The sequence below is a fragment of the Solanum verrucosum genome, unplaced genomic scaffold (genome assembly GCF_900185275.1).
Source record: "Solanum verrucosum unplaced genomic scaffold, falcon-dt-bn FXZP01000261.1, whole genome shotgun sequence".
Taxonomy (NCBI): domain Eukaryota; kingdom Viridiplantae; phylum Streptophyta; class Magnoliopsida; order Solanales; family Solanaceae; genus Solanum; species Solanum verrucosum.
The window spans coordinates 2,537,259-2,561,167 of NW_026019969.1; the positions used below are offsets into that span (position 1 = coordinate 2,537,259).

The 23,909-nt window shown below is 34.2% G+C and overlaps 4 protein-coding genes across 6 annotated transcripts; 2 read left to right on the top strand and 2 right to left on the bottom strand.

Moving 5' to 3' along the window:
* Positions 1-132: 132 nt before the first annotated feature.
* Positions 133-3,815, bottom strand: LOC125816063 (probable F-box protein At3g61730). The gene is made up of 8 exons (XM_049495656.1): positions 3,687-3,815; positions 1,833-2,032; positions 1,693-1,737; positions 1,408-1,572; positions 1,284-1,331; positions 856-1,026; positions 443-550; positions 133-352 (listed from the first exon to the last, which is right to left on the bottom strand). Exons 1-8 carry the CDS (start codon positions 3,773-3,775, stop codon positions 270-272), a joined length of 909 nt encoding a protein of 302 aa, XP_049351613.1. The 5' UTR covers positions 3,776-3,815; the 3' UTR covers positions 133-269.
* Positions 3,816-4,822: 1,007 nt separating this feature from the next.
* Positions 4,823-5,356, top strand: LOC125816473 (B3 domain-containing protein At2g32645-like). The gene has a single exon (XM_049496084.1). The coding sequence runs from the start codon at positions 4,823-4,825 to the stop codon at positions 5,354-5,356; it is 534 nt and encodes a 177-aa protein (XP_049352041.1).
* A 6,295-nt stretch (positions 5,357-11,651) lies between these two features.
* Positions 11,652-12,185, top strand: LOC125816497 (B3 domain-containing protein At2g31720-like). Its single transcript, XM_049496109.1, has one exon. The coding sequence runs from the start codon at positions 11,652-11,654 to the stop codon at positions 12,183-12,185; it is 534 nt and encodes a 177-aa protein (XP_049352066.1).
* A 352-nt stretch (positions 12,186-12,537) lies between these two features.
* Positions 12,538-23,707, bottom strand: LOC125815559 (histone-lysine N-methyltransferase ATX4). Of its 3 annotated transcripts, none has more exons than XM_049495057.1 (23): positions 22,470-23,707; positions 22,221-22,276; positions 21,948-22,146; positions 21,504-21,632; positions 21,251-21,319; positions 21,091-21,159; positions 20,917-21,008; positions 20,682-20,783; positions 20,100-20,235; positions 19,497-19,569; positions 19,289-19,388; positions 19,052-19,176; positions 18,822-18,967; positions 18,550-18,654; positions 17,202-17,266; positions 16,738-16,957; positions 14,476-14,562; positions 14,315-14,371; positions 13,897-13,986; positions 13,711-13,797; positions 13,182-13,256; positions 12,902-13,002; positions 12,538-12,800 (listed from the first exon to the last, which is right to left on the bottom strand). In XM_049495057.1, the coding sequence occupies exons 1-23, from the start codon at positions 23,367-23,369 to the stop codon at positions 12,710-12,712; spliced, it is 3,174 nt and encodes a 1,057-aa protein (XP_049351014.1). In that variant the 5' UTR covers positions 23,370-23,707; the 3' UTR covers positions 12,538-12,709. The 3 variants fall into 3 exon arrangements, with proteins under 3 accessions (XP_049351014.1, XP_049351015.1, XP_049351012.1); XM_049495058.1 differs by having other exon boundaries at positions 20,682-20,771; positions 21,504-21,635; XM_049495055.1 differs by having other exon boundaries at positions 21,504-21,635.
* Positions 23,708-23,909: the final 202 nt, after the last annotated feature.

Consider the following 23,909-nt stretch of genomic DNA (forward strand, 5'->3'; position numbering starts at 1 on the left):
CCATAAGGAAAAGTCAGGCTGCAAGTTATGATTTTTGCCAGTGCTAGTTTGGCTAGTAAGTAATATATTACAAACAAAAATCGTCTACTAACAAAATATACATTTTTTTAGGTGGAGTACAACCCGTTTGAAACTTGTTGATAAGGGGCTGATTGTTGTATTTATGGAGTTATAGCTAATATTTGCTGAAAAAATGAACTCTGGTTTGTAGACAGTAAGATTATACTTGGCAGTTGTTGTAAGATTATCTTTGGTAGTATTTGACAAAATCACTGGAGCTGCTCTGACATTCTGATTGAAACAATTTCACCATTCTTCCCGGACTTCATGACATGGAATTTTACGTGAAGACCTGCCACCACAATATAACAGTAAGTAATGAGTGAGAGTTTGAAGTACAGTTTGTCACTCATAAAAATTGAAGAAACCAGGGTTAATATACCTTCATTCTCTTGCAAGTTTGTGTTAACTGCTACTGCATAAGAGGTTATCATAGCTTTTGGTTGCCAATCATTAGGCTTTCCTACCCATGACTTGAGATCAAGGACAGCTGAACATGCATTACAAATGACACAGCAACATAAAATTAAATCTCATATCAAGAATAAGTCATGGTCCTTGGTTCATTATCAGGATCTAAAGTAACAGTAGTTGTCTTTCCAATAATTTCACGTGACTATGAATTATCTACATTCTGAAAAGTTTGTGTGTTCTTGTACTGATTCATGAAGAACCCAAGAAGGGCCAGAATGAAGCTTCTATGTTTTGGCAGTTCAATTTTAGAAATTGATGGTGTTAAACTCGATTGCAAAGCTAACAGCAACTTATAACTATTTCAGTGAATTGAGCTGTTACCAGAAGTTGAGCGATCTTTGAGATGTTTGATATCAAATATACCAGCAGAGGCTCCATTAGCTTGCTTCTTCTCGTTGTGGGAACCTAGCAACTCATAATCCCAGCTTCCATCCTGGTATCCTTCACTTAGAAACAGTTCAATATGTCTTGCATCTAATACCTGCATTGTTCCTGCATAGAATAACACATGATTAAATTATTAGCCATCTTTATAGCACTTCGGATAGGCAGGAAAAGCAATCTGGGGAATGGACTAAACCCAAAAGGAGTAACTATGGAATAGTTTAATTTGCACAAACATAAAGTGGCAACGGTTCAATTTGCTGTCCACTGTTCAATTAGTAGAAAACCTTCTAACTGATTAAGCCTCTGAAGGTACAGTAACCTTGTCGTTCCTTTCTAAAATATGAAAAACCCAACCAGCTTACCATCACATGTGTTGAGGTCACAGACTGGGCAACGAACAAGCTGCAAATCTGGAAGAACCAAATAACAAAAGGGATTAAAAAGTAATGCTGATAAGAAATTCTTTTACACAACCACGAAATTTACCAGCAATCCAGATTCCACTCTTGACATTTCTGACCACACAGCACCCATTTGACTCCAACATCTTCTCTGTTGTCTTCTCCTTAAGGACTTTCAAGGGAGGGATCAAATTCTCTGTCAGGAGTGCATTTTGTGAGTCAAAGGAAAATGCTCCAATGCGCATCCAGTCTGATCATTCGTTCAAACAACTTAAAGGTATCAGCAACCATTGAAAGAAATTGTCAACACCTCAGTGCTGTGTGTTGATACCAAAATTCACCATATAGAGCAAAACTGGAGGGGTTATACCAATATGTTTATCCTGCTGGCGGAACTTGTAAGAATGACATCCATCTGCAACGTTTATTCGTTACAGTAGAGAACCAGACATTTTCAATGTCACTTCTGATTTAAACTGTCAAACTCATGTAAAAAGAGAAACTGCTTACTAAAGGCTGCTGCATATAAGTTGATCCATTTGAATGCTACTTTTCCAGGATCAGGAACCTGGAGGTCTCGCAAGCAAGCATGTTTCCATATGATGTCCTCCATAATGATACGATGGAACCACTTGCTAGTTGATGCAAGCATCACCAAAGATCTTCCATCCAAGAACTTAGCAATCTCTGTCCACAGGTCCTCTTCGTACCTTATGGTATTCAAATAGCCATAAATTCAGTCTCAACATTCATAACCAACTTGATAACTACCATATGATACCCAACAAAGATAATCTCAGGTATGTTCATGGTCATGCAGGTGATATTAGTTGAACAAAGAAGCTGATATTCTAGAGCTCAAAGCATTGGCTTCTGTGATATAGCAAACTGTTTGATTTTTATTCGCAGTACTACTTAGGCTAAAGTGACGTCAAAAGAAGGACAGCCATTAGCAATGCTCTTGAACTTGTATTCACAACCTTATGCTTATCCACCACCCAGGATATTTCTAAACTCATTTTTGGAAAACTAAATTAAAGCTTTGAATTCATAGCTAAAATTTGTATTTACAAAAGTTGAGAATGAGACTTTTAATACAGTTATTCACCTTCTTATAGAAAAGATGGTGTAGTATCAGTTATCAAATCTCAGATAATATTCGAACTTGAATTGAGTACTAGAAAATTTGTGGATCAAAGAGCATTCAAATGCAAATCCTCAGCCAATAAACACATTTGACAGTTGCAGCACAGCACGCATGTCAATATGCAGAGCAGCTGAATTTTAGCTAGGATATTAATGTGCTTAACTATTGAATCCATGGAACATAGAGCATTGAACTGATTGAGAAATCAGAAAGCCTTGATTTCAAATGTATCCGCAATTGTTTCTTTTCTTCTATAGATACATAAAATCGAAATATGCGGCAACACAAAGAATCTAATAATACTGATACAGTATAGTGGCCTTCTTAGATGTAGTAGCATCTACTTAGCTGACATTCAAAGATGAATTCATTCTTTGCTCAAATCCGTGGATCAGAGAGCATCGAACTGCAAAACCTCAACAGCAAATGCATTTGATGGTTGTTACTAACACGCGTGTAATAAACAGAACAGCTAAATTGTAGCTCAAATGCAATTTGTGCCGCATTTAAATTCTGGAAAATAGAGAGAGTCTAATAACACTTCTTTTAACACAGTATCGGATCGCTTCATACAGAAACAGTACATTGATCGAAGGCAGAATGTATCAGTTATGAATATTTAGCCCATATTAATAATTGAATTGATTTCTAACTCAAATTTGTAGATCAAAGAGCTTGAACTGTTCAACCAATAAACGTATTTTTACAGTATGAAATATAACACAAGTTGCAATAAGCAGAGCAGCTGAGAATTTTAGCTCAAATTCAGTACAAAGCATCTACTCAGCCATATTTTTTCAATCGGACTACTTATATCTTCTAGATACCATAAAATATGCATGAGACCGCGAGAGAATAGAACTCTATTAATACAGTATCAAATCGCCTACTTACAGAAGCAATAGATTCGACTACAGGAGTAATTTCAGCAATCAATTTTTCACTAATATTCAAATAGAAAGCGCTTCTCGCTCAAATTTATGCATCAGCGAGCATTGAACTGCGAAATGTCAATCAAATAGAATTTGGCAATTGCCGCATTACAGAGCATCAGTACAAGCATAGCAGCTGAACATTAGCTCAAAATTCAATTCGTTTCTAGTTTGAATTCATAAATTTAGTGCATTAAACTGATGCAGAAAGAACAAAACATCAATTTCAAATACTTTTGTAATCGGATTAAAATACAATTATGCAGAAAAAGAGAGAGAGAGAACCAGGAGAAGATAGAGTGAGGAGTGAGAAATTTCAATCGAGGAGATACACAGCTACAGAGCGGTCTTGTTCTCCTCATACGCTTCCCCATGGTGATCTCTAAGATTTGAAATGACTATGCGAAGTTCAAACTGAAGACGTGTTAGCTATTTATAGGCGCGCCAATGCTTGGATTCAAACTACAGAAGCTTTCATTTCGTCAGGGAAGATCCGCTGTGCCCAAGAAAGGAAGGCCCATAAAGAACGCATTTCAGCCTGTTACGTTCTGGTGCTTGCGACGCTCGGCTTGAAGCCCATACCTCGAGACTTTGTCCCTAAATGTGCCTTTATTATAGCTTTTATGAAATTATTTTTTTGGATACAGTTAGATTCAAGTCTAATTTATTTATATATTCAGCCTGATTATTATTTTGAGTTTAATATTACAAGATTCAAAAAAAAGAAAAAAAAAAATCTTAGTAAGCTCCAAACATCGTGTCAAGTCAAAATACGACAAATAAATTGAAACGATGGAGTATTGTTCATAAAAAAAGTAATGTTTTCATATAAAAAGAAAAAATAACTTTGCATTTCAAAATGTATTTTTACAAATTATATAAACAATTTTCATCTTTCAAAAAAAAAACTAGAAGAATATATTTTTAAGTAAAAAAATTTATTATTCAAAAGTTTAATACTTCCAATTTACTTTTGCCTTTAGGTCACCAATTTATTTGTATTATCAAGTGTTCAGTAAAACCTGTCAGTTGTTCATTGAATATAAAAAGAAAAAACAATATGCTTCAGATAAAAATTATTAACGATGTATTTTTTTTTTCAGTAATAAACTTTTTAAAATATGTGCTTGCTGTAAATTTCCTTTTTTGTGTTGAATTAGGAAATTTACGGAAAGCAGATATTTTTAAAAGTTTATTACTGAGTTGCGAATTAGGAAACTTTTATTAGTCCGTTAATGGAATGTACACTTTAACTATAACTAGTAATCCTAACGCGCACCAGATTGTTAAAAAAAAAAAAGTAAAAATTTAACATAAACTTTCCTAATCCAAACACAAATAGGAAAAGGAAGACCATCCTAATTAAATAAATAGTAGTAATATAATGTAAAGTTTACACAAGTAACAGCATCAATTGAAGCATGACTACAATAAGACTCTTTGGCAATGACATCAAAGTCGCAGAGAAGAAGGAGGTAAAGAGCATAATGTTATTCGGAACACGGATATTTTTCCAGTCTCCAGCATTGAACAACAATATGGCAGATTTGCCTCCAAGAAGTATGCGTTTGGCTATTGAGTCTTTCCGTGGGAGTAGACCGATTTACATGGGCTGGAAATACTTGGAGAACTCGGACATCAACGCGAACTTGAGCAGGTTCTTAATTCCAGTTGAGTGCTGCTCGAAATTACTCCACTACATGACTCGGTTGGAAAGAGAAAAGATACTAAACAAAGATGATAGAGGTATTAACGTGGGTGTAATGGATCCAAAGGGTAATTTACATGATATGAAGTTTACTGGATGGAAGAGTTTGGGGAGACTTGTGTTTAACAGAGGATGGAACAATCTTGTCAGAGATAACCAATTTCAAAAAGGAGATTTACTTGAACTCTGGCACTTCAGAATGCCTAATAATAAACCTTGTTTTGCTATAAATATCATTAGGTACTAGTACCATTTTCGTCTTTACTTTTTCTATTTTTTACCATATTTTGATGTAATTCTACTGTTAATACCCAAGTATGATCCAGTTTCTATTTTAATTTTTCGTCTTTCTTTGCCTTAAAATGTTTGTTTCTATGGCATCAAAAAGCGGTCATCAATTTATAATGACAAAACATTTTTTTATAAATATCATGTGTATTCTGATGCGATATCTAATATGGACCTTACATTTTTCTTAAATGTTTTGGATAAAGAGTAATGATTAATCTATTTTAATGGGATATTACACTTCGTATAATTTTTTATTCTCTTTTATAGAGTGAAATTTTCATTAAAACAAAGTTATCTATAAAAAATGTAGAATAAATTTTTATTTGCACGACTTGCTATTGATTTTCATAGGTCTAACGGTAATTCTAAATTATTGATTTGTTAAAACCTACAAAATTGATTTAAGTGATATTTTTAATTCAAAAAATTGTATTAAAAATTAAAATTTATATGCTTAATTGACATGATAATTTATTTTTAAGTAATACTCCTCTATAATCTATATTATAAAGTAAAAAATTTCTTACTATATGTCATATAAAAATACTTATAACTGATTTCTCATAAAATGTCAAATTTATAACTTTTCATAGAAAAATGAATTAATATTACGAAAATAAATTTGTAGTGTGAAATTTCGTTACACTAATATGTATATGACATAAACTTTTTTAAATATATAGTTTGTACTCTATTTTTTCATAAGTAATTTTCAACTATTAATAAATTATCTCTTATAATTTTTATGTTGTTTCATAATGACAATTAACATATGACATATCTTTATATAAATCAAAATATTTCTCATCTCCTTACAATACATTACGTAATTTACTTTTATTTATATATATTATATTAGGTATAAAATATCATTCATTTTTTTAATTGAAAATATTTAAAATATGTAGAATTTATGTAAATTATATTAAAATATTTATTATTTTATGATCAGTTAATGTCATTTAACTAAAATGGGTTATATATAATAATGATTTTAACAATTTTACTAAGTTATTATAATTTCTATCACATAAATCTTTTTAATGCGTTTTATTCTCTTCGTTTAAGGATAGTACATTGTTTCAACATGTATGTAAACCTCCTTGAAGCTCTCTTTGTTGGTGAATGTTCTATTGATTTTATATTATATAAGATATGAAGTAAAGCATAGTCTATTTTCTCCTCATCTTTTGTTATTTCCTCCATTTCAATTTATATGACATCATTTGACTTGACACAAAATTTATGAAAGAGATAATTTTTTTAAAAAAAATTGTGGTCTAAAATATTATTTGACCATTTGTATGACCATAAATCATTTCATCAACAATAAAAGGAGTATTTTAAGATTAAATTATTTTCTATTGTGGAAAGGTGACATTTTTTTTTGCAACATATAAAAAAAAGGTGATACATATGTAATTTCAGGTAAAGATCAATCTGGTTCGAATGCAGGTCAGGTGCTTGATCGAAATTCGTTTGCAACATCGAAACATTAAAATTCTGGATAGCAAACATGCCAAACTGAAGTTGGGCAGCAACTAAATTGTAATGCTATTGAAAAATAAAGTGTTACAGCTACAGGGGTCGCTAGGGTAGGAAGTGAACTTGCAGATACATCAAATGATAAGATTGAGTTTCAAGAAAAGACAACCAATTCAAAGGCTTTTGGAAAGCTATTGACTCAAGATGTAGCCATTAAAACAGTTGTTACTTATGTGATAAGAAAACTTGGAGAGTGTAATATAATTGATAAAGCATGGGTAACGGTTGATGTTAGAGCTCTAATTGGTTCTCCAGGAACCTCTCTAATTAAGCCTCATGTTGATCCTAAGACGAATTAATATAATTAACTCTCATGCTCTTTCAATCTCTCAAGTTATTTCGATAAATAATTTGATTACTCTTAGCGGGCAAAAAGGTGTTATAAGTGAGAGTCGATGGGCCGATCGAGTGGAAGAAGAGGATGAACATGTCACAAATTATAGAAAATTGATCCCCGAATCATCAATTTTTGTGCCTAAGAGTAGTGGTTCATCTCCATTACATATAGGGCGACAATTGGTTTTAACATGTACTAATATTCAAAAGATTTATGTTTGTGACAAAGAGCTTCTTGATGCGTTGGTGAGTTCTCATGTTAAAAAGTTGACTACTCTTATGCCTATTAACAAAAACAAGTAACTACACGATGTTGGTAGTAGTTTTTTCTCCACAAATAGATTTGCTAACCTACAAGATGAGTACACCTTTGAGGAAAGTGAAGAAGAGGGCATTTTGCATTATTGTTTTGCAAATGCAGCTAGGGATGCAGATATTTCTCCTAGGCAACAACGCAATAACAAAAAGGAGCGTGGAAGAAAAAATAGTTGAAATGGTAAGATGACTGAGGAGTTTGTTCCAAGGTACCTATCGATGCAACAGGCAAAACAGAATCATATGACAGTAGCACAACTTAAACAAGATCCAACAAATCTAAGAAGAATTGATGAACTATCAAGTATTGTTAGACAAATTTGAAGAGGAAGACAAGAGGAAAATACTTCAAGTTAAATCTTTTTTAGTTCATACTTTTGTAAAACGAAGTTTGAGTTTAATTACTCAAATTTCATCATGGCTTTTATACTTTTTAACTACTTAAGAATCCTCATTTGTAATGTCATTCTAGAGTGTATTATAAACTCTGTGATAATCATAGAATACTTGGTTCTCTCTAACTCTTTTTTTCTTCATGTGGGTTAATTAATATAGGTTTCTTACCTCATTGGAATTAGTAAGGTAAGGTCTAGCCCCCCTTTCTTGTACTTATCTATGTTGAGGTTTTCTTTTTAGTTATACTAGTAAAATCACTCGCGCTTCGCACGGAAATTTAACATCACAAAATTTATAAAATAATACTTAAAACCTATGAGTCATTAAAACTAAAACACTATATTATCTTACATACAAAATTACGTAGTAACAAACATTAATAATGTAAAGTAAGATGATAACTATAATATCTTATCATTTATCCTTTCAATCAATCATCTTTAATTTGATTCTATAATTTATCTTTTTGCTTCCAGAAAGTGTTACTATTTCATATTTTGGGGATTCAAATGAACATCAACTGGAGATATTAAATTTTCTAACAAATAAATAATCGTTGGTGAAGGGATAAATAAATTTTAAAATGATGAAAAAAGTGAACAATGATTCTAATTCTAACGTGTAGAAAGTTCGGCCCTACCTTTGTTTTACATAGAGCAACTTTCACATATAGCAAACACAAAATTTATATTTGTATGCTATAGCAAACTTTGCATAATTGCGCTCCATAGCAAACATAAATATGTATATTTCGCTATACATATACAAAAGAAAGCAGTTGTATAATCTGTTTTGGTATACATATACAAAAAGATCAATTGTATAAAATGAGAGAGACGAGTGAACGAGCGAGATCTGGGAGAGTGGCGAGTGAGATCTGGGAGAGGGGAGAGAGGAGAACGAAAATATATGTATATATACAATTTTCACGCATTTTATACATTTGCGTTTTTGTATAAAGTGAGAGAGGGAAGTGAGAGAGCGAGATCTGGGAGAGTGGCGAGCGAGATCTAGGAGAGGGGAGAGAGAGGAACGAAAATATATGTATATATACAATTTTCTCTTGCTTTATACAAACACAAACACATTTTATACAATTTGCGGTTTTTGTATAAAGTGAGAGAGACGAGTGAGAGAGCGAGATTTGGGAGAGTGGCGAGCGAGATCTGGAAGAGGGGAGAGAGGGGAACGAAAATATATGTATATATACAATTTTCTCTCGCTTTATACAAACACAAACGCACTTTATACACTTGCGTTTGTATAAAAACGAGAGAGGAGAGGGAGAGAACGAGAGTGGCGAGCGAGATTCACCAGGAGAGAGGTTAAATAGCAATAGTTTGCTATGGGGTACAATTAAATCAAACTATATTTATAACATTTAATTTGAATTAATAGTTTTCTATTATATACAATTTTTCCTTTTACATATATCATTTTAAAGTTTCCCATTTAAATGTATCATAAGTAATTATTAAAATGAAAAATTAAAGGGAGAATGTATCATATTGGACAACAATTCAACTTATTATATATACTTGAAAGAGAAAAATATTACACAAAATTATTCAGTTTGTCTGGGTGTTTTATAAAAATCAACATACCAGAGTGATGAAGTTCAATTTGAAACTACACTTCTATTCCAATCACAGTGTTGAGAAACACATTTATTACTTTAAGAAAAGTATTTACAACTTGCAGTAAACTTGAGCATCTGTTCATACTTCATATTGAATATGAGCAATTAATTATTTTGTAGTTATCTATGTCTTTGGGATTAAAAGAGGCTCCAGTCTAGTCATATTCCTCAATAGGTCATCCGGCACATCCTTGAACTCATGTCAAAAGTTTATTAATTATTTTCTTCTTTTCCTGGTTTACTCCGCACATCAAGGTGCAATAAAAAAATTTAAGGTTTTTATGTCCTTACAATGGCATACCAAATTTGAATTTTATTTTCAAGAGATAGTAGTATAGATCTTTAAGGAATTTTTTTACTGTACCTTCAACAATTTTAGTAGAGAAAACTTGTGTGAATACTCAATTAACGTGTGTTATTTAATATGTACTAACAAATACTTATAACAATAATTTTGCAGAAACATAAACAACAAAGTTTAAAACATGTACTGAAAAACAACAATTAATAACATAAGCATAAATTAATGACTTTAAAAAACATATCAGGATCTATAACAATAGAATGAAACAGAAAGGAAAAAATGGTACACGAATATTTAATTGTGCAGAAGAAGAAGAAGAAGAAATTCAGAATTTTGTTGTTTTAAAATGAGAGGAAATCCCTCTATTTATAGCTAGACAGCAAAGGATAGAGTGAACAAATGTTTATTGTGCCTTATCGGAAAGGTCACAACTCTTTAGAAAAGTTACAACCCTTCGGAAAGATCATAACATTTCATAAAAGTCACAACTTTTCATAAAAGTCGCAACTCTTCATAAAAGTTACAATGTTTCATAAAAGTCGCAATTTTTCATAAAAGTCACAACTTTTCATAAAATTCGCAACTTTTCATGAAGTCACATTTTTTTTATGAAAGGGAAGGCTAGTTTTGGAAATAGATTAATTAATTAAAAGGAATCCTGATTTGGTGTGGCGCCACGTAGGCGGGCCTAGGGTTTTCTTTTTTATATAATTCTAAAAAAAAAAGTCTAAAATAGTATGCCAGAAAGAATAATATGGTCTCTTATTTTTTATCAAGAAGGTGATAAGGACCGTCCTACCTCTTCACTCTTCTACATAACAAAAGTTTGCTAATACAAATAACTCTTCCACATAATAAAAGCTTGCTAATACAAAGAATTTATAAATACATTATGAAAAAATATCAATGTTATTAGTTATTAGATTTGATGTATGTGTTATACATAATATTAAAATGAGTATGAGAGATATATTTTCAAATTTTAATTATGGAAACTTAAACAATTTATAAGTTTTATTTAATTTAATAGAAATAGAAAAAATATTACCCATAACTTTTCACATTCTAATACCACCCCTATATACATAATAACACAACGTTATTATTGACCCTTAAATGAAATATGTATGGTTGAATAAATTGTAAATTGTTTACAATGATATTAAGGTAAACAGGTGATTATATATATGATTTCACATATTGAATATATTTTTATGTTTAATTTTTAATTTACCGATGAAAAAAAAATGGTAACTCAAATAACTATTTTTGATTTATGTATACATTCAATTGAGAAGACAAATATGAGAATCGACAGCAAAGAACATCATATATTATTTACCTTATAAAATAAAAATTAATGTACAGAAAAATAGATCTAAAAAATAAAATATAGTTATTTTTAAGTTTTATAACATTTATATTATTAAGCGTGGAATACACGTGTTTGAAAACTAGTATATATATTATTTCTGTAATAAAGTTTTTAATAATATGTATTTGCCGTAAATTTCCTTTTTGTGTTGAATTAGGACATTTTAATTAGTCCGTTAATGGAATGTGCAGTTTAACTATAACTAGGAATCCTAACGCACACCGAATTGTTAAAAAGTAAGAATTTAACATAAACTTTCCGAATCCAAACTCAAATAAGACAACTCCTTTATAAATAGTAGTAAAGTAATAACATGCAAAGCTTACAACATCAATTGAAGCATGACTACAATAAGACTCTTTGGCAATGACATCAAAGTCATAAGGTTATTCGGAATACAGATTTCGCCATTGAAGAATAATAACATGCAGCTGCAGCGTGTCGATAGATTTATGAATATGCCAGATTCCCCTCCACCAAGTTTGCGTTTGGCTATTCAGTCTGTCCAAGGGAGTAGATCGCTTTACATGGGCTGGAAATACTTGGAGAACTCCGATATCAACATTAACTTGAGCCGCTTCCTTATTCCAGCTGAGTGGTGCGCGAAATTACTCAATCACATGACTGAGTCGGAGAGCCAAAAGATACAAAGTGAAGATGATAGAGGTATTAACGTGAGTGTAATGGATCCAAGGGGTGATTCACACGACATGAAGTTTACTGAATGGAAGAGCTTGAAGAGACTTGTGTTTAACAGAGGATGGAACAAACTTGTGGAAAATAACCAATTACAAAAAGGAAATTTACTTCACCTCTGGCACTTCAGAAAGCCTGATAATAGACCTTGTTTTGCTGTAAATATCATTAGGAGCTAGGATTTTCTTTTTATAATATTTTTATGTAATTGTTCTGTTCATACCCCCAAGTATGATCCAGTTACTATTTGTATCTTTCATCTTACTCAATTTTTTGAAGTTAAAACTATTCAAATCATAATACTCGAATTTTTTAATAGAAATCATATAACATTTGTACGTCTAACTCTTTGAAATTTGATATGAACTTCTACAACAACAAAACTGATGTATCGAATGAACATAACACAAATAATTTATCAAACACAATGTAACTTTAGCCCTCTTCTGCCACATAAATCCAATACACGTTGCAAAATTCAACATTGTTTTCTTTTTACCTTTGGTGAAGCTCATGACATGGAGGGTATATAGCTAAATAGCTGGTGTATAAACATTATTTGCAACTTAAAATTCAATTGGGCTGTGAAAGACAAAATTGGTTACTATTACAAAACAAAACCAAAAGAAGAAAAGAGATATTTGTTGTATCATGTATGCATGTTAGCCAGTCACTGTACGACAAATCCTGTACATCAGCTACACTAGTTCATGAACTTCCGGCAATTGGGAGCTCCACATAGGCAGGGCACTTTAAGATCATCATGCTCATCCGGGTCAAACAAATAATCATACCTGTTAAACAAGATACACTAATTAACAGATTGAAAAAGCCAATCAGAAACTGAATGAACAAATACATGATTCACAGAAGAGGAAACAGGAAGCTGTCGTACGTCAACTCATCACCAGCTGAGACATTGCGTTTAGCTATAAGAACTATCCGGCTCTCCTCTTCACCCAGACTCAAGATCCTCGCATAGCAACTGGGCATGCACTACACAAAATAGCAAAAAAAAAAAAAGCTTAACCACATAAAATAAACAAGTACATAATCCGAATTAGAATAAACTGTCAGCAAAAGAAGCACTTATATGGTAGAAAAATAAGAAACCAAAAGGCCCAGACAGCATAATAAACTCAAACAGAAGTTTCACAATGAACAAAATCGCCTACCGAATGATTGATTAAGCGTGCAATATTCCCTTTATTTGTCGCATCAATTACCACTTCTTCGCTTACCTTAAACAGCTGCATTGAGAGAACATGTGTTAGCATCAATTGCTGAGAGTGAGACAGCTAACCTTAAGAAGCAACAGATCTTAGCTAAGAGATCATTAATGTTATGGGCTTGACAATTTCTGAATCATCCTTACCCTTGTCCTTCGACTGGAGTACAGATGATAGGATACCAGGGGCAATACGAGATCTTTAGCAAATTTAAAAGTTAAACTAATGATTCCATACAGGGGAAAAAAGGAATATTTCTGGACCACTGTGTAGTGAATGATTCAAAGCTATGTATAGTTTCCTGAGACGGAAGTTTCACGACTTAAAAAAATACCCTCAAAAATCTAACCTATTTTAAAAATAGTGTAGTAGATTAATCAGATTTGTATTCACATGTTCAAGACAAGACAACACATGGTCTAGGCACATGTACACATGACATAACCCCTCACATAAAGTAATGAAATAGACTCACATAACAATCTTTTCCCTCCAGTCGATATCGTGTCTCTCTTAGATCAGCAACACTACGCCGCACCTTCTCCCCACGATACTCAAGGACCTAGAGAAGCAGCCAACAACAGTGGATCACTTCAAAATCCAAATTAAAACCTGCATAACAGTAACTAAATTCTTCTAATGTTCCACTCATGAAAAGTACCATTTCTCCTTCTTGAATGTTTCGTCGTGCAAAGAGGCCCCATCCATGTATTCCAGATTTACCAAAACAAACTCTCCGATTTTCCATCATCTGATTAAAAGAAACAAAGAGTAAGTTTGGTTTCAAATGTATTTGCAGTTACTGAAGCATGTCTTCCAGATACTATTCTCTGAACTTACATTCCTTTACTCTGATAAATACCTTGCCACAATTATAGTTACTTAAGTATGGCAGTAAGAACTGGTAGTGTGAAATTTAGTTGTGGAATTAAAGAGTGGAGGGGTGAACCTGCTTCGTCAACAGGTATTATGCAACTCAGAATACAAGGTGGTAGTTTGAGTAGTTGCACATTAACAGGGATAATATTCCATATAATAAGCAACCAGTCCTCATGCAGCACAAAGAGAAGATTATTTACCTGTAGATGAATCAGTCGCTCTTTGAGTGTTGAAAAGGCCTTCACATCTCTAGTCAACTGCAAAAATAAGAATAAGAGAAGGAAAAAACCAATCAATTAGATGGTGTTACAACACAAACACAAGATGGAATCGAGAACACAAAAAGAAACACATTACATACTTCTTGTGCGCTTAAACAATCTATTGCTTCTAAAGAATGACGCCTTGGCCCCATCAGTCGGTGGAAAACTGCCTCTTGCCCAGCCCTCTAGACAAAACAGAAGCAAATTAGAGGCAAGAGAAAAAAATAAATCAAGGAATCTTTCTCATAAAAATATAACAAGAAATTAGATCCAAAGAATACAAAAAGGGTGGAGAATGACAAAATTGAATGATCACTTTCCTGCAATTAATGTACTCTTCTTGCTAGCATCTAGAAGTCATACTCTTGCTCTCACCCGTTTCATTGGTTATGATAAGGTTTCCTCCAGTTTTATACTTTTCTAATTTAACATGAATTACTTGTTACAGGCTATCTTTATGAAACTTTTTTTAAAGACAAACCAAGTAGTATATACATATATATCTATCTATAGCAAAAAAAGGATTGGTTGTCTTCATTGAAGATAGAGTCAAAGGTTTCAAAGCATAATCCATGTTTCATGGAATGGTGTGCAAGTATTGGGTACTATATTTTCCAATGAAATATATTCAACCCAGGCTTTGGGGGTTCGAAGAAAAATTAAGCTAATGATACAGCATCCTGGCTGTGTGTCATCAACTAACAAGTTTCATCCGAAAAACATGCACAAATTTACACAGTAGCATATGAGAGAAGATTTTTGCGTGACAAACAAGGATTTTCTAGTGTTCGGAGAAAATAGTCTTGACATTTTGACTGGTGTGGCCCTATTGAAGAATTAAAAAAACAAGACAGCAGTTTTAACACAGAGGACCATGATCTTGCTCTGTTCTTTTCCAATTTGAGCTCTTCATCATTCATAGTGGAACTTTTCTCAACTTGGCAATCTTTCCTCGCCTCAATAAACTCTCTTTATTATCAAAGTGTACAGTTTGATAGCTTTACATGTCAGAATTCTGGCACAGGGCTCTATTCAACCATTAATAAAACAAGACAGCACTTTTAGCACAGGACCACTTGTTGGAAAACTATCACAAGTCCAAAGTTACGTTTTATTTTTGGTATCTCTTGGCATTTAACAGGGCCTTGTTAAGGAAGTGGCTTCGCAGATTACAGAGGAGCATGCACCGCAGATGGAAGTGATAGCAGAAAAATATGGGGTTATGGAAGGGTGGATAACTAGAAACATTACTCTTTTTGGGAGCGACCTTGGGAGAAATTTCTTGAAGGGATGGGAGGAACTTAGTGGTAACATAACTTTCAGAGTACGTAGGGGATAGGGACTAAGGTAAGTTTTTGAAGACAGAGGTAGTGTGGCATAACATCTTGAGAGTCGTATAACCAAACATTTATAGTATTCCATGCCAAAGGGGGATGACAATCCAACAAATCTGGAAGACACGAGGAAATGTTCTTTGGGATCTCCAATTCAGGAGAGATATTCAGGATTGGGAGATAGCGGAATTTCAAAACATGCTTGAGATGCTCTACAAACAAATTCTACCCTCAGAATTTGTCAGGAATGATGATCGATTGGTCGTTTCTCAGTAAAGTCCCAATAAAATCCCATTACCCCAAGATGCTTACAAGAGATTTGACGGTTTCGTCACATGTTGCAGTCTGTATTCCCATAACACCAAGAAACCTGTGTCTTTGTATGGCTGACGACTAGAGGAGCGATTTTGGCAGCCGAATATATGAGGAAAAGGAAGATCACCTATGTCAGTTAAAGTTTTACATGCAAAAACTCGGGAGAGGGTGTGGATCACCTTCTACTGCATTGTCAGGAAGATTCATGGTTGGAGATTCTGAGATGACTTGTACTATATTGGACTATGTCAGGGACGATACGTATGATTTGTTAAACTGAAATTTTAGAAGATAGAAGAGAATGTGCATGGCATGGACATTGCTCCATAGCTCCTCATAAGTATAGCGTGGAGAGAGAATAGTAGAGCTTCTGAAGGAACTGAACTTCATTTATACATTTGGAGAATAGCCTTTTATATATCCCTCATGTCTTTTTGGCACACCCATGAGATTCCTATTTGTGTTGAGGAATGGGTATCTTTTGTAGGTACAATTTATTTTGTAGGTTCCTCTTTTTTTGTTATACTACTTGTTTACAGAAGTTTGTCCTTTTTATTAGTGAAATTAATCCTTGATCCAAAAAAAATGTCCTACCCTAACAGACGAAAAGGATTATTATAAAGCAATATTTGTTGAAATAACAAGAATTAAGGTGCAAAAGGCAAATAAGTAATTTCATACCACATTTAAAAATATAGAAGAGCATAGTACCTTGTAGCTAGATCTCTGAAAGATGCGACACCTTGCAGCAGAGAGAGGTTCAAAGCTACTGCTCCCAGCATCAGATGGATCAGGGAGTTCAAGAGTCTTAGATGAGATGAGTCGTTTGCCTCCCGAACAATGTTCTTGACTTTGTCTTTCAACCAAACTTTTCGTAGAGAACACTCCAAATGGAGTCCGCATGACCAAGACATTGTCTGTGTCTGGAGTCCTGAAATTCAAGCATATCACATATCTAGGTGAACATCAAACCATGGGGAAATTGAACAATGTAGAAACTGCTTCCCAACAAAATTAATTGGAAAGCTTATATGGAATCAACCTTAGGTATAATGTCAAAGAGGAAGAGATTTAAAAGAAAGAGAGAATTATATGTCATAGATTCTAATCTAAAGAGGATAAGAAACAAAGCAAGAAAATAGATAAAGAATAAGAGGACAATATATAAATGTTACCTATGGAAGGCGCAATATGATAACCATCTTGTTATCTGTATCCCATTCTTCTCTGAGCAGTTCAACTGATATTCAGAATTTTGAATTATCAGATCAGGTAATTACTTCCATTTGGAGAAAACACAAACAGAAGTACATAAAAACAGACTTTCTTTTAATAAGAAAATGTCTACATATATATATACATTATTATAGACAAACACACACAAAAAAAATTATACAGACATTTACTCCTTCAGAGTTCAGTCCCATTTTATGTGATGGTGTTAGACAGGAGTCTGGACACAGGGTTTAAGAAAAAACAAGAGACTTTTGAAAATTGTTTAAAACAAACCAAAAATATTTGTGTGGTCATAACTCAACTCATTAAGGGACGTATAAAGTTAATTCTAAATATAGAGAAGTCGGGACAAACTATAACAAGGAAATTGTGTCACATAAAATGGGAAAAGAAATTGAGAGACTGCGACTTTCAGCACTTAGGTCTTATAGCATATGTGCATCAATACCAATGGCAAAACTAAGCAAACAACAGCAACGCATGCCAGTGTGATCCCACAAGTGAAATTTTGGGAGAATGGAGGGCATGCAGACCTTACCCCTATTGTGTGAGGTAGAGAGTCTGTTTCTGAAACTATATCCAAAATAATGGAGTTCCAAAACTTGTATGACCATGATAAGAAAAAAAAAATCCATCATGTTTCCAAGGGGTAACCTAATAGGTGAAGGGTTGGATTAAAAACCTTGATACCAAGGTTTGAATTCCAACAGAACTAACACTAAGTGAATTCTCCACATCTGCCTATTCACCTATTATGTGTGTTGGTGGAAGGTGGCAAGTACCTAGAAGATAGCACAACTATCAAAAAACATGTTTCGAAAGAAACTGAATTATAGACTAAGTTACCCGGACTCATCAAAAATATCAATGTGTGGGTCGGATTCCGCAAAAGTAGCGTATTTTTGGAGAATCCGACACAGGTGCGGCATCAAAAGTGAAGAGTCCGCACAACTTTTAGATTATAGACCTTGCCAGTCACAAAAGGTAGAGTGTATCCCTTACAAGGTAACAAATAAAAAGTTGTCTAGATGTTATCACTCATATATTTAAGGCAAGCAACTGTGAACATGAAATAAGATCCATCAGTGAGGACCATCACAATCTTCATATGCATCAGCTTTGCAATGCAATGCCCTAGCACAAGCATTTCAAACCTGACTTTTGATGAATGATATTAGGATTTTACACTAAACTAACACATTATCTTTCTTCTAGTACTGATTACATCTGTTCGTAGAGACTATCATTGTGGAATAACATACACAAGGAAAAAAGTGGGCAGCTTACTTCCATATGAAATCCAGCTCTCAAAGCACACATAGCATGAAAGCTGGTGGCACATTTGCAACATTGAGTGCAAGATCCGTGAACTTGTTTGCAGATCACACATGCCTGCAAATTTATTTATAACCAAGTTTTTTTAGCCTACAATAACTAAATATTTTGACAGAAAAAGGAAATTACTTATTGCATCAACCAGATCAGCAGCAGACGCAATTGAGATCCAACAAATGAATGCAAAGATACCACCAAATATTTGCATATAGAAACTAAAATACCTTTAGGAAATTGTTCGGAGGAATTCTAAGAAGCCCAGCAGCAGGCTCCATTTTATCAGCATTATGGAAAGCAACTTCAGGCCGAAACCATGCACATGTAACGTGAACCCACATAGAATCAATATCAGTTGGCTTCAATGCACCACCTGCAAAAGCATCATAAAATCCAGATAAGAAAGCCAGTAATGAGAAATATTTTTTTAAGTTGCAGGGTGTACAATAGGACTTGCCTTTGACTGGACAAAGACAACATTCTCTTTCAATTTCAGGGGTTTCACATGCTCGACAGACCCATGAAGCAAAATCCTGACCGTTGCTTACTCCATAGCATTCTTGATGGACGGCTATTTGGCACCTGAATCGCCGGCATTAGTTACACTAGAAAACAAAATCTCGCCAACCAAATCAAAGGAACATATCCATCCAAAGATATTTGTTACTTCTAAATAGTTATTTTACAGGGATACCTGTTGCATATGATTATTTTATTATAGTCCCAATCCTCAACCCATCTACATATAGCACATCTCTCTGTAGTCCACTTTGCATGAACAGGTTCATACTTCTCTGCAACAAAAGAAGCAACATTTGATTGCTCGCTCAACAGAATACATACAAAAAGAGGTGCTCAGCACTGGAACTCCAGTAAAATAGTAGAGAAGGAATAGAGCATACCTCTTAAAAATGCAAACAGCTGCTGCTGATCTAACTTCTGATAGCTTACATTATGAGCATTATTGTCTGAAAGCTGCAGGCAGCATCCATACTACTAAGATTAAAGAGCATAAAACAGAACCTACTCCAGATATTAACTAACAGAAGAAAATCACTACTAGAAGCACTATAAGTTAGTTGACTTCTCAACCAAAAACAGAAACGAACACCCATGAAAAGTAATGTTGAGGTAATGGTACCATGTTTATTGACTACCAAAAATCCACCTAAAACTCTAACAGAACGCCAAGAATGATCTATATAAAGCATGTTGCACTGATCAAGAGAAAAAAAAAAAGAAGAATACTGCAAATTAAAAACGAATATCAGTAATTTATGTCTTAGTCATTCTTTTAGTCTATCACTACCCAACAACATAAAACCTTCCTGAAGTTGACATCAAAAAATGAACCATTGAGGACTGTAACATAGAACCTTTTAGGAATCCTGTTAATCGTAGATCCACTCAGTTATCAGTGACAGGATGCAATGAAAAGGGCGGACTAAGATACAACATCAGAGAAGATGACATATGATTTAGAAACTTCACAATCTGGTACACACCCATTGGTCAAGTGTTATCATTGAGCCTTTTACTTTCACGCTGCACTTCCATTTCTTAGCTCTGCAACCGGTATGTTTCTCCCACTCACTAAGTGTTTGCTTCCTTGTTCCACAAGAACCACACTTGCACTGAACTCTGTGACAACAATAAAGGAAGTAAACTAGAGCACTTAAAAAAAAAAAAAAAAGGAAGACTAGAGTACTTCATATCTAAAGCAGCTAAGTGTGAAGTAATCAAGCATTAGAAGTGCTACACAAATTTTGCAGTAGACTATTTGAATCACGAGAGAGTGCCTTATCTTCAAGCAAGTTTTTCCCATTAGTTACCAACTGAAAATAGTTTTTCTCATCTAGTACTAGAATTCTTTTTGGTATATTAAATGTCAAAAACTGTTCATGAATTATGCTTCTAACAGATGAGTACGATCAATATAGAAGATTGGTTAACAGGACGCAGCAGGCAGTTGACCTTAGCACTCACAAAGACCTTTTACAGATTTATTTATTTTCATATGAATTTCAAGATTTTTCATGACAGCCTTTTCTAACCCCATTCTCTTTCCAGAACTTTTAAGAACTTACAAATGAATATCTGGATAATAGATCCCTTCGACGCCAGTACACACGACAGTAATCTTCTCAGGCATCACACTTCCACTGCTCTCCCTTAATCTGTTTGAAACACTTTAACATTTCAAAGAACAAAACATTACAGGCAGTCAGCACACTAGAACAAGAAATAAACCAACCAAACACAAGTCCAACATATTCTTTTGATAGGATACATCAACCAAAATGCAACTTAAGCAGAAGATACCTTGCTTTTGGTCCCCGCTGTACTGTGCCCAACAATTTTTTGTTAGAACTTCCTTTGCACTCGGGGCAAAAGTAATCAGTGTTCTGTAGATTCTGAAAAAGGTTGATATAAATGATAAATCTTCCATGCACTTCACCAGAATCAAATTAGGAAAAAAGAAAATATAAAAATTACCTTTAAAGCATTGCTGGAAATATCTGTACACTCCACATGCACCCAAACATCACAACCATCGCAACACACCTATAGAATATCACGTGAAGAAAGGTTCTTAGTTTATTCTAGTTTGCCAGCCAAGAACTCAAAGACCAAAATCAAAACAAAAAAATCTCACCCAGTTCCCACCATCTGAATGATGCCAAATTTTTTTGCATATGCCACAATATTGCTTTGATTTCCTCAACTGAACAACATAGAAAATTGTACGTCAGGAGCAGAAAAGAAGTATTGCATTATAAAGATCTAATAGAAGGAACAGACAACAGTATCAATTGAATAGCACAAATGTTGAATTTAAGCATTTGCTCCTTATCAAGGAAATACATGTGAATACAGAGAATTGCATAGTAAAAAATTTTGCAGATGACCTTAGTACAATGCTCACAGGAAAACTGAGCCTTGGACGTTCTATCTTTAACTTTCTTCAAAGTTCGGCGCAGAACAACCAAACCACAACTGTCACATGGTCGAGTGTCTTTCCTCTTATCATATCCATCCTGCTAAAGAATTAACCAGAAGTCATCAGAATTGAACCACTTAACATTCTTCAAATCATTATGGCAGTTTTAAGATCACATTTCAAAATCCCAATGCTCCAACAACAAAAGTTTAAACACTTCAACTAAAAGTGAAAAGGTAGGTTTGCACCTTTCTTTAATAGATCTCCAAATAAGTAAGAAGATTAATACAAACCTAAAGAATGAAACTCAAAAGAATAGCATAAGGCTGAGAACAGGCTAGATTAAGGCCTACATCAACAAATTTTCAATTTCAGATCTTATTCCTGAAAAGGACGCTTTCTGAAAACCTGCCTGGTCAGAGAAACAGAATTCTAGCTCCTGATTTGACCCAGTAGCCTCTTCAACTTCACTGTCATTAGTTGCTGGAGATGCCTCCTGTTCCATCTCAGGGCATTTATTTGTGTAGCCATGTTCAGCTAGAATTGCCTCTTCTATTGCCGTGTGAAAATCACTTGGTCTGCTGCCATACAATTTAGTCTGCTCCTGAAATCTGGACAAAGTAATGGTGAAAATTCAAGTATCTAAAACTACCATAAGTTAATTGATAAATGGAATGTCACACACCTGTCCATATATTCTTGGAAAGGAAAGATCATTCCAGCTTTGACCCACCCATAATCCTACACAGATAATAGCTTAGAAGTTCTAATCCGTATACAAGTATGTCAATGTACCAAGGTATAAGAATGTTCACTTAATCTTGTTGAGTTTCACAAAAATAAAAGTTGTTACCCTTTTGCTTATATACTTGTAAACCCAAAAATCATACCGCCATACCAATAAAAAATTTACTAATCAAGAAAGAGAGATTACCCTTTGCCCACTTCTGGAGTAGCCATAAAACATCACACAGATAGTGCCTGGAATGCAAGCCCTTAGAACAGCCTCAGGTGCTTCGCATAACGGGTCAATCACTACAGCAGGCCAAGCAGGATAATTTTTTCCACATTTTGCCCACACTATGTCTCCCGAAACAAAATCCCCGGGCTCAAAGAAATCCTTTTGCTTTCCGACTTTCTCCTTAGTAAAATTATCCGCCCTTAAAGAGCCTCTCTTCACCCTCAGTTTGCACTCACCACTCTCCACCACAACTGAAGAACCACCTTCACCTATCGATGTCACGGAACTTCTAGAACAATCTTTACTTTGCATAGAAGAAAATTCCCTATCCTCAATTTTTACAGAACTAGGCAAATGAATAAGTTGATTCTTAAAAAAATGCATATCTACATTAGACCGTTCAAGCTTGAACCTTTTCTTCCGAGGCAAAACTGCCCCTTGGTCCTTCTCATTCAAACATAGTAGTTCTTGTTCTTCCTGATTTTCTTCTTTCCTCCACGAAGGCAAAACAGAGTCATTGAACTTAGAAGGCAGCACTTGAATGCGACCACGAGAAGACTTCAAAAGTGGAGGCTTATTATTATTAACCTCCAAAGCTTTATCCAAACTTCTCGAAGCTCCAGCTAAAACCAAGCTTGATTCTACTTCACCCGCGTAACTCATAGCTTCTCTACAAAATGAATCTACCAAACTAGTGCGGTAATCTTCTAATTCCCTTATAGGCACTGTGAAGAGTTCATCAGTTTTCAATTGCTTCGGACTTCCCGAACACGTTTCTCCCTCGCCGCCGCTGTCATTACCCTCCGCTTTGCACCGCTTGAGTTTCGGCATTTCCACTTTCACCGTCCGTTTCACCATCATCCTTGTCTTCATCAAAATTCCTCTACGAGTAGTTGTACCCGTAGCACCCGAAGTTGTACGTTAGAAAATCCTCACCCATTCCAATTCCAAAACCAAAACCCTAATTATCGAATTGAAACAACAAATCCGTCAAAACCAAAATCCCCAATTCTGCAAATCCCAACGCCAATTCAAACCCGAAACAAACATCAACTGCTCCAAAAACTCACCACTTCAACGAATCAATCAGTTACCGAAACACAATCCAATTAACATTCACAATTTTTCAAATTGTACTAACAATCCCAAAAGAGCGAAACCAGGTAAAAGCAAAAATCCAGAAGAATTCTATGACCGGTGAAATTGAAGGACAAAAAGTTCAGACAAATCAAATAAAAATCGAAGCTTGAAGAGAATCAGAAGTATCTGAAATTTGTGAGTCGCGAAGAACAAGAATTCATAAATATACAGATGAAATTAGACATATATATGTCCAAGAGGGATATAGTATATAGTATAGCAAAAATAAAGTACAAGTTTTATTATTATCCACTATTTTAATCCAAAAAATAA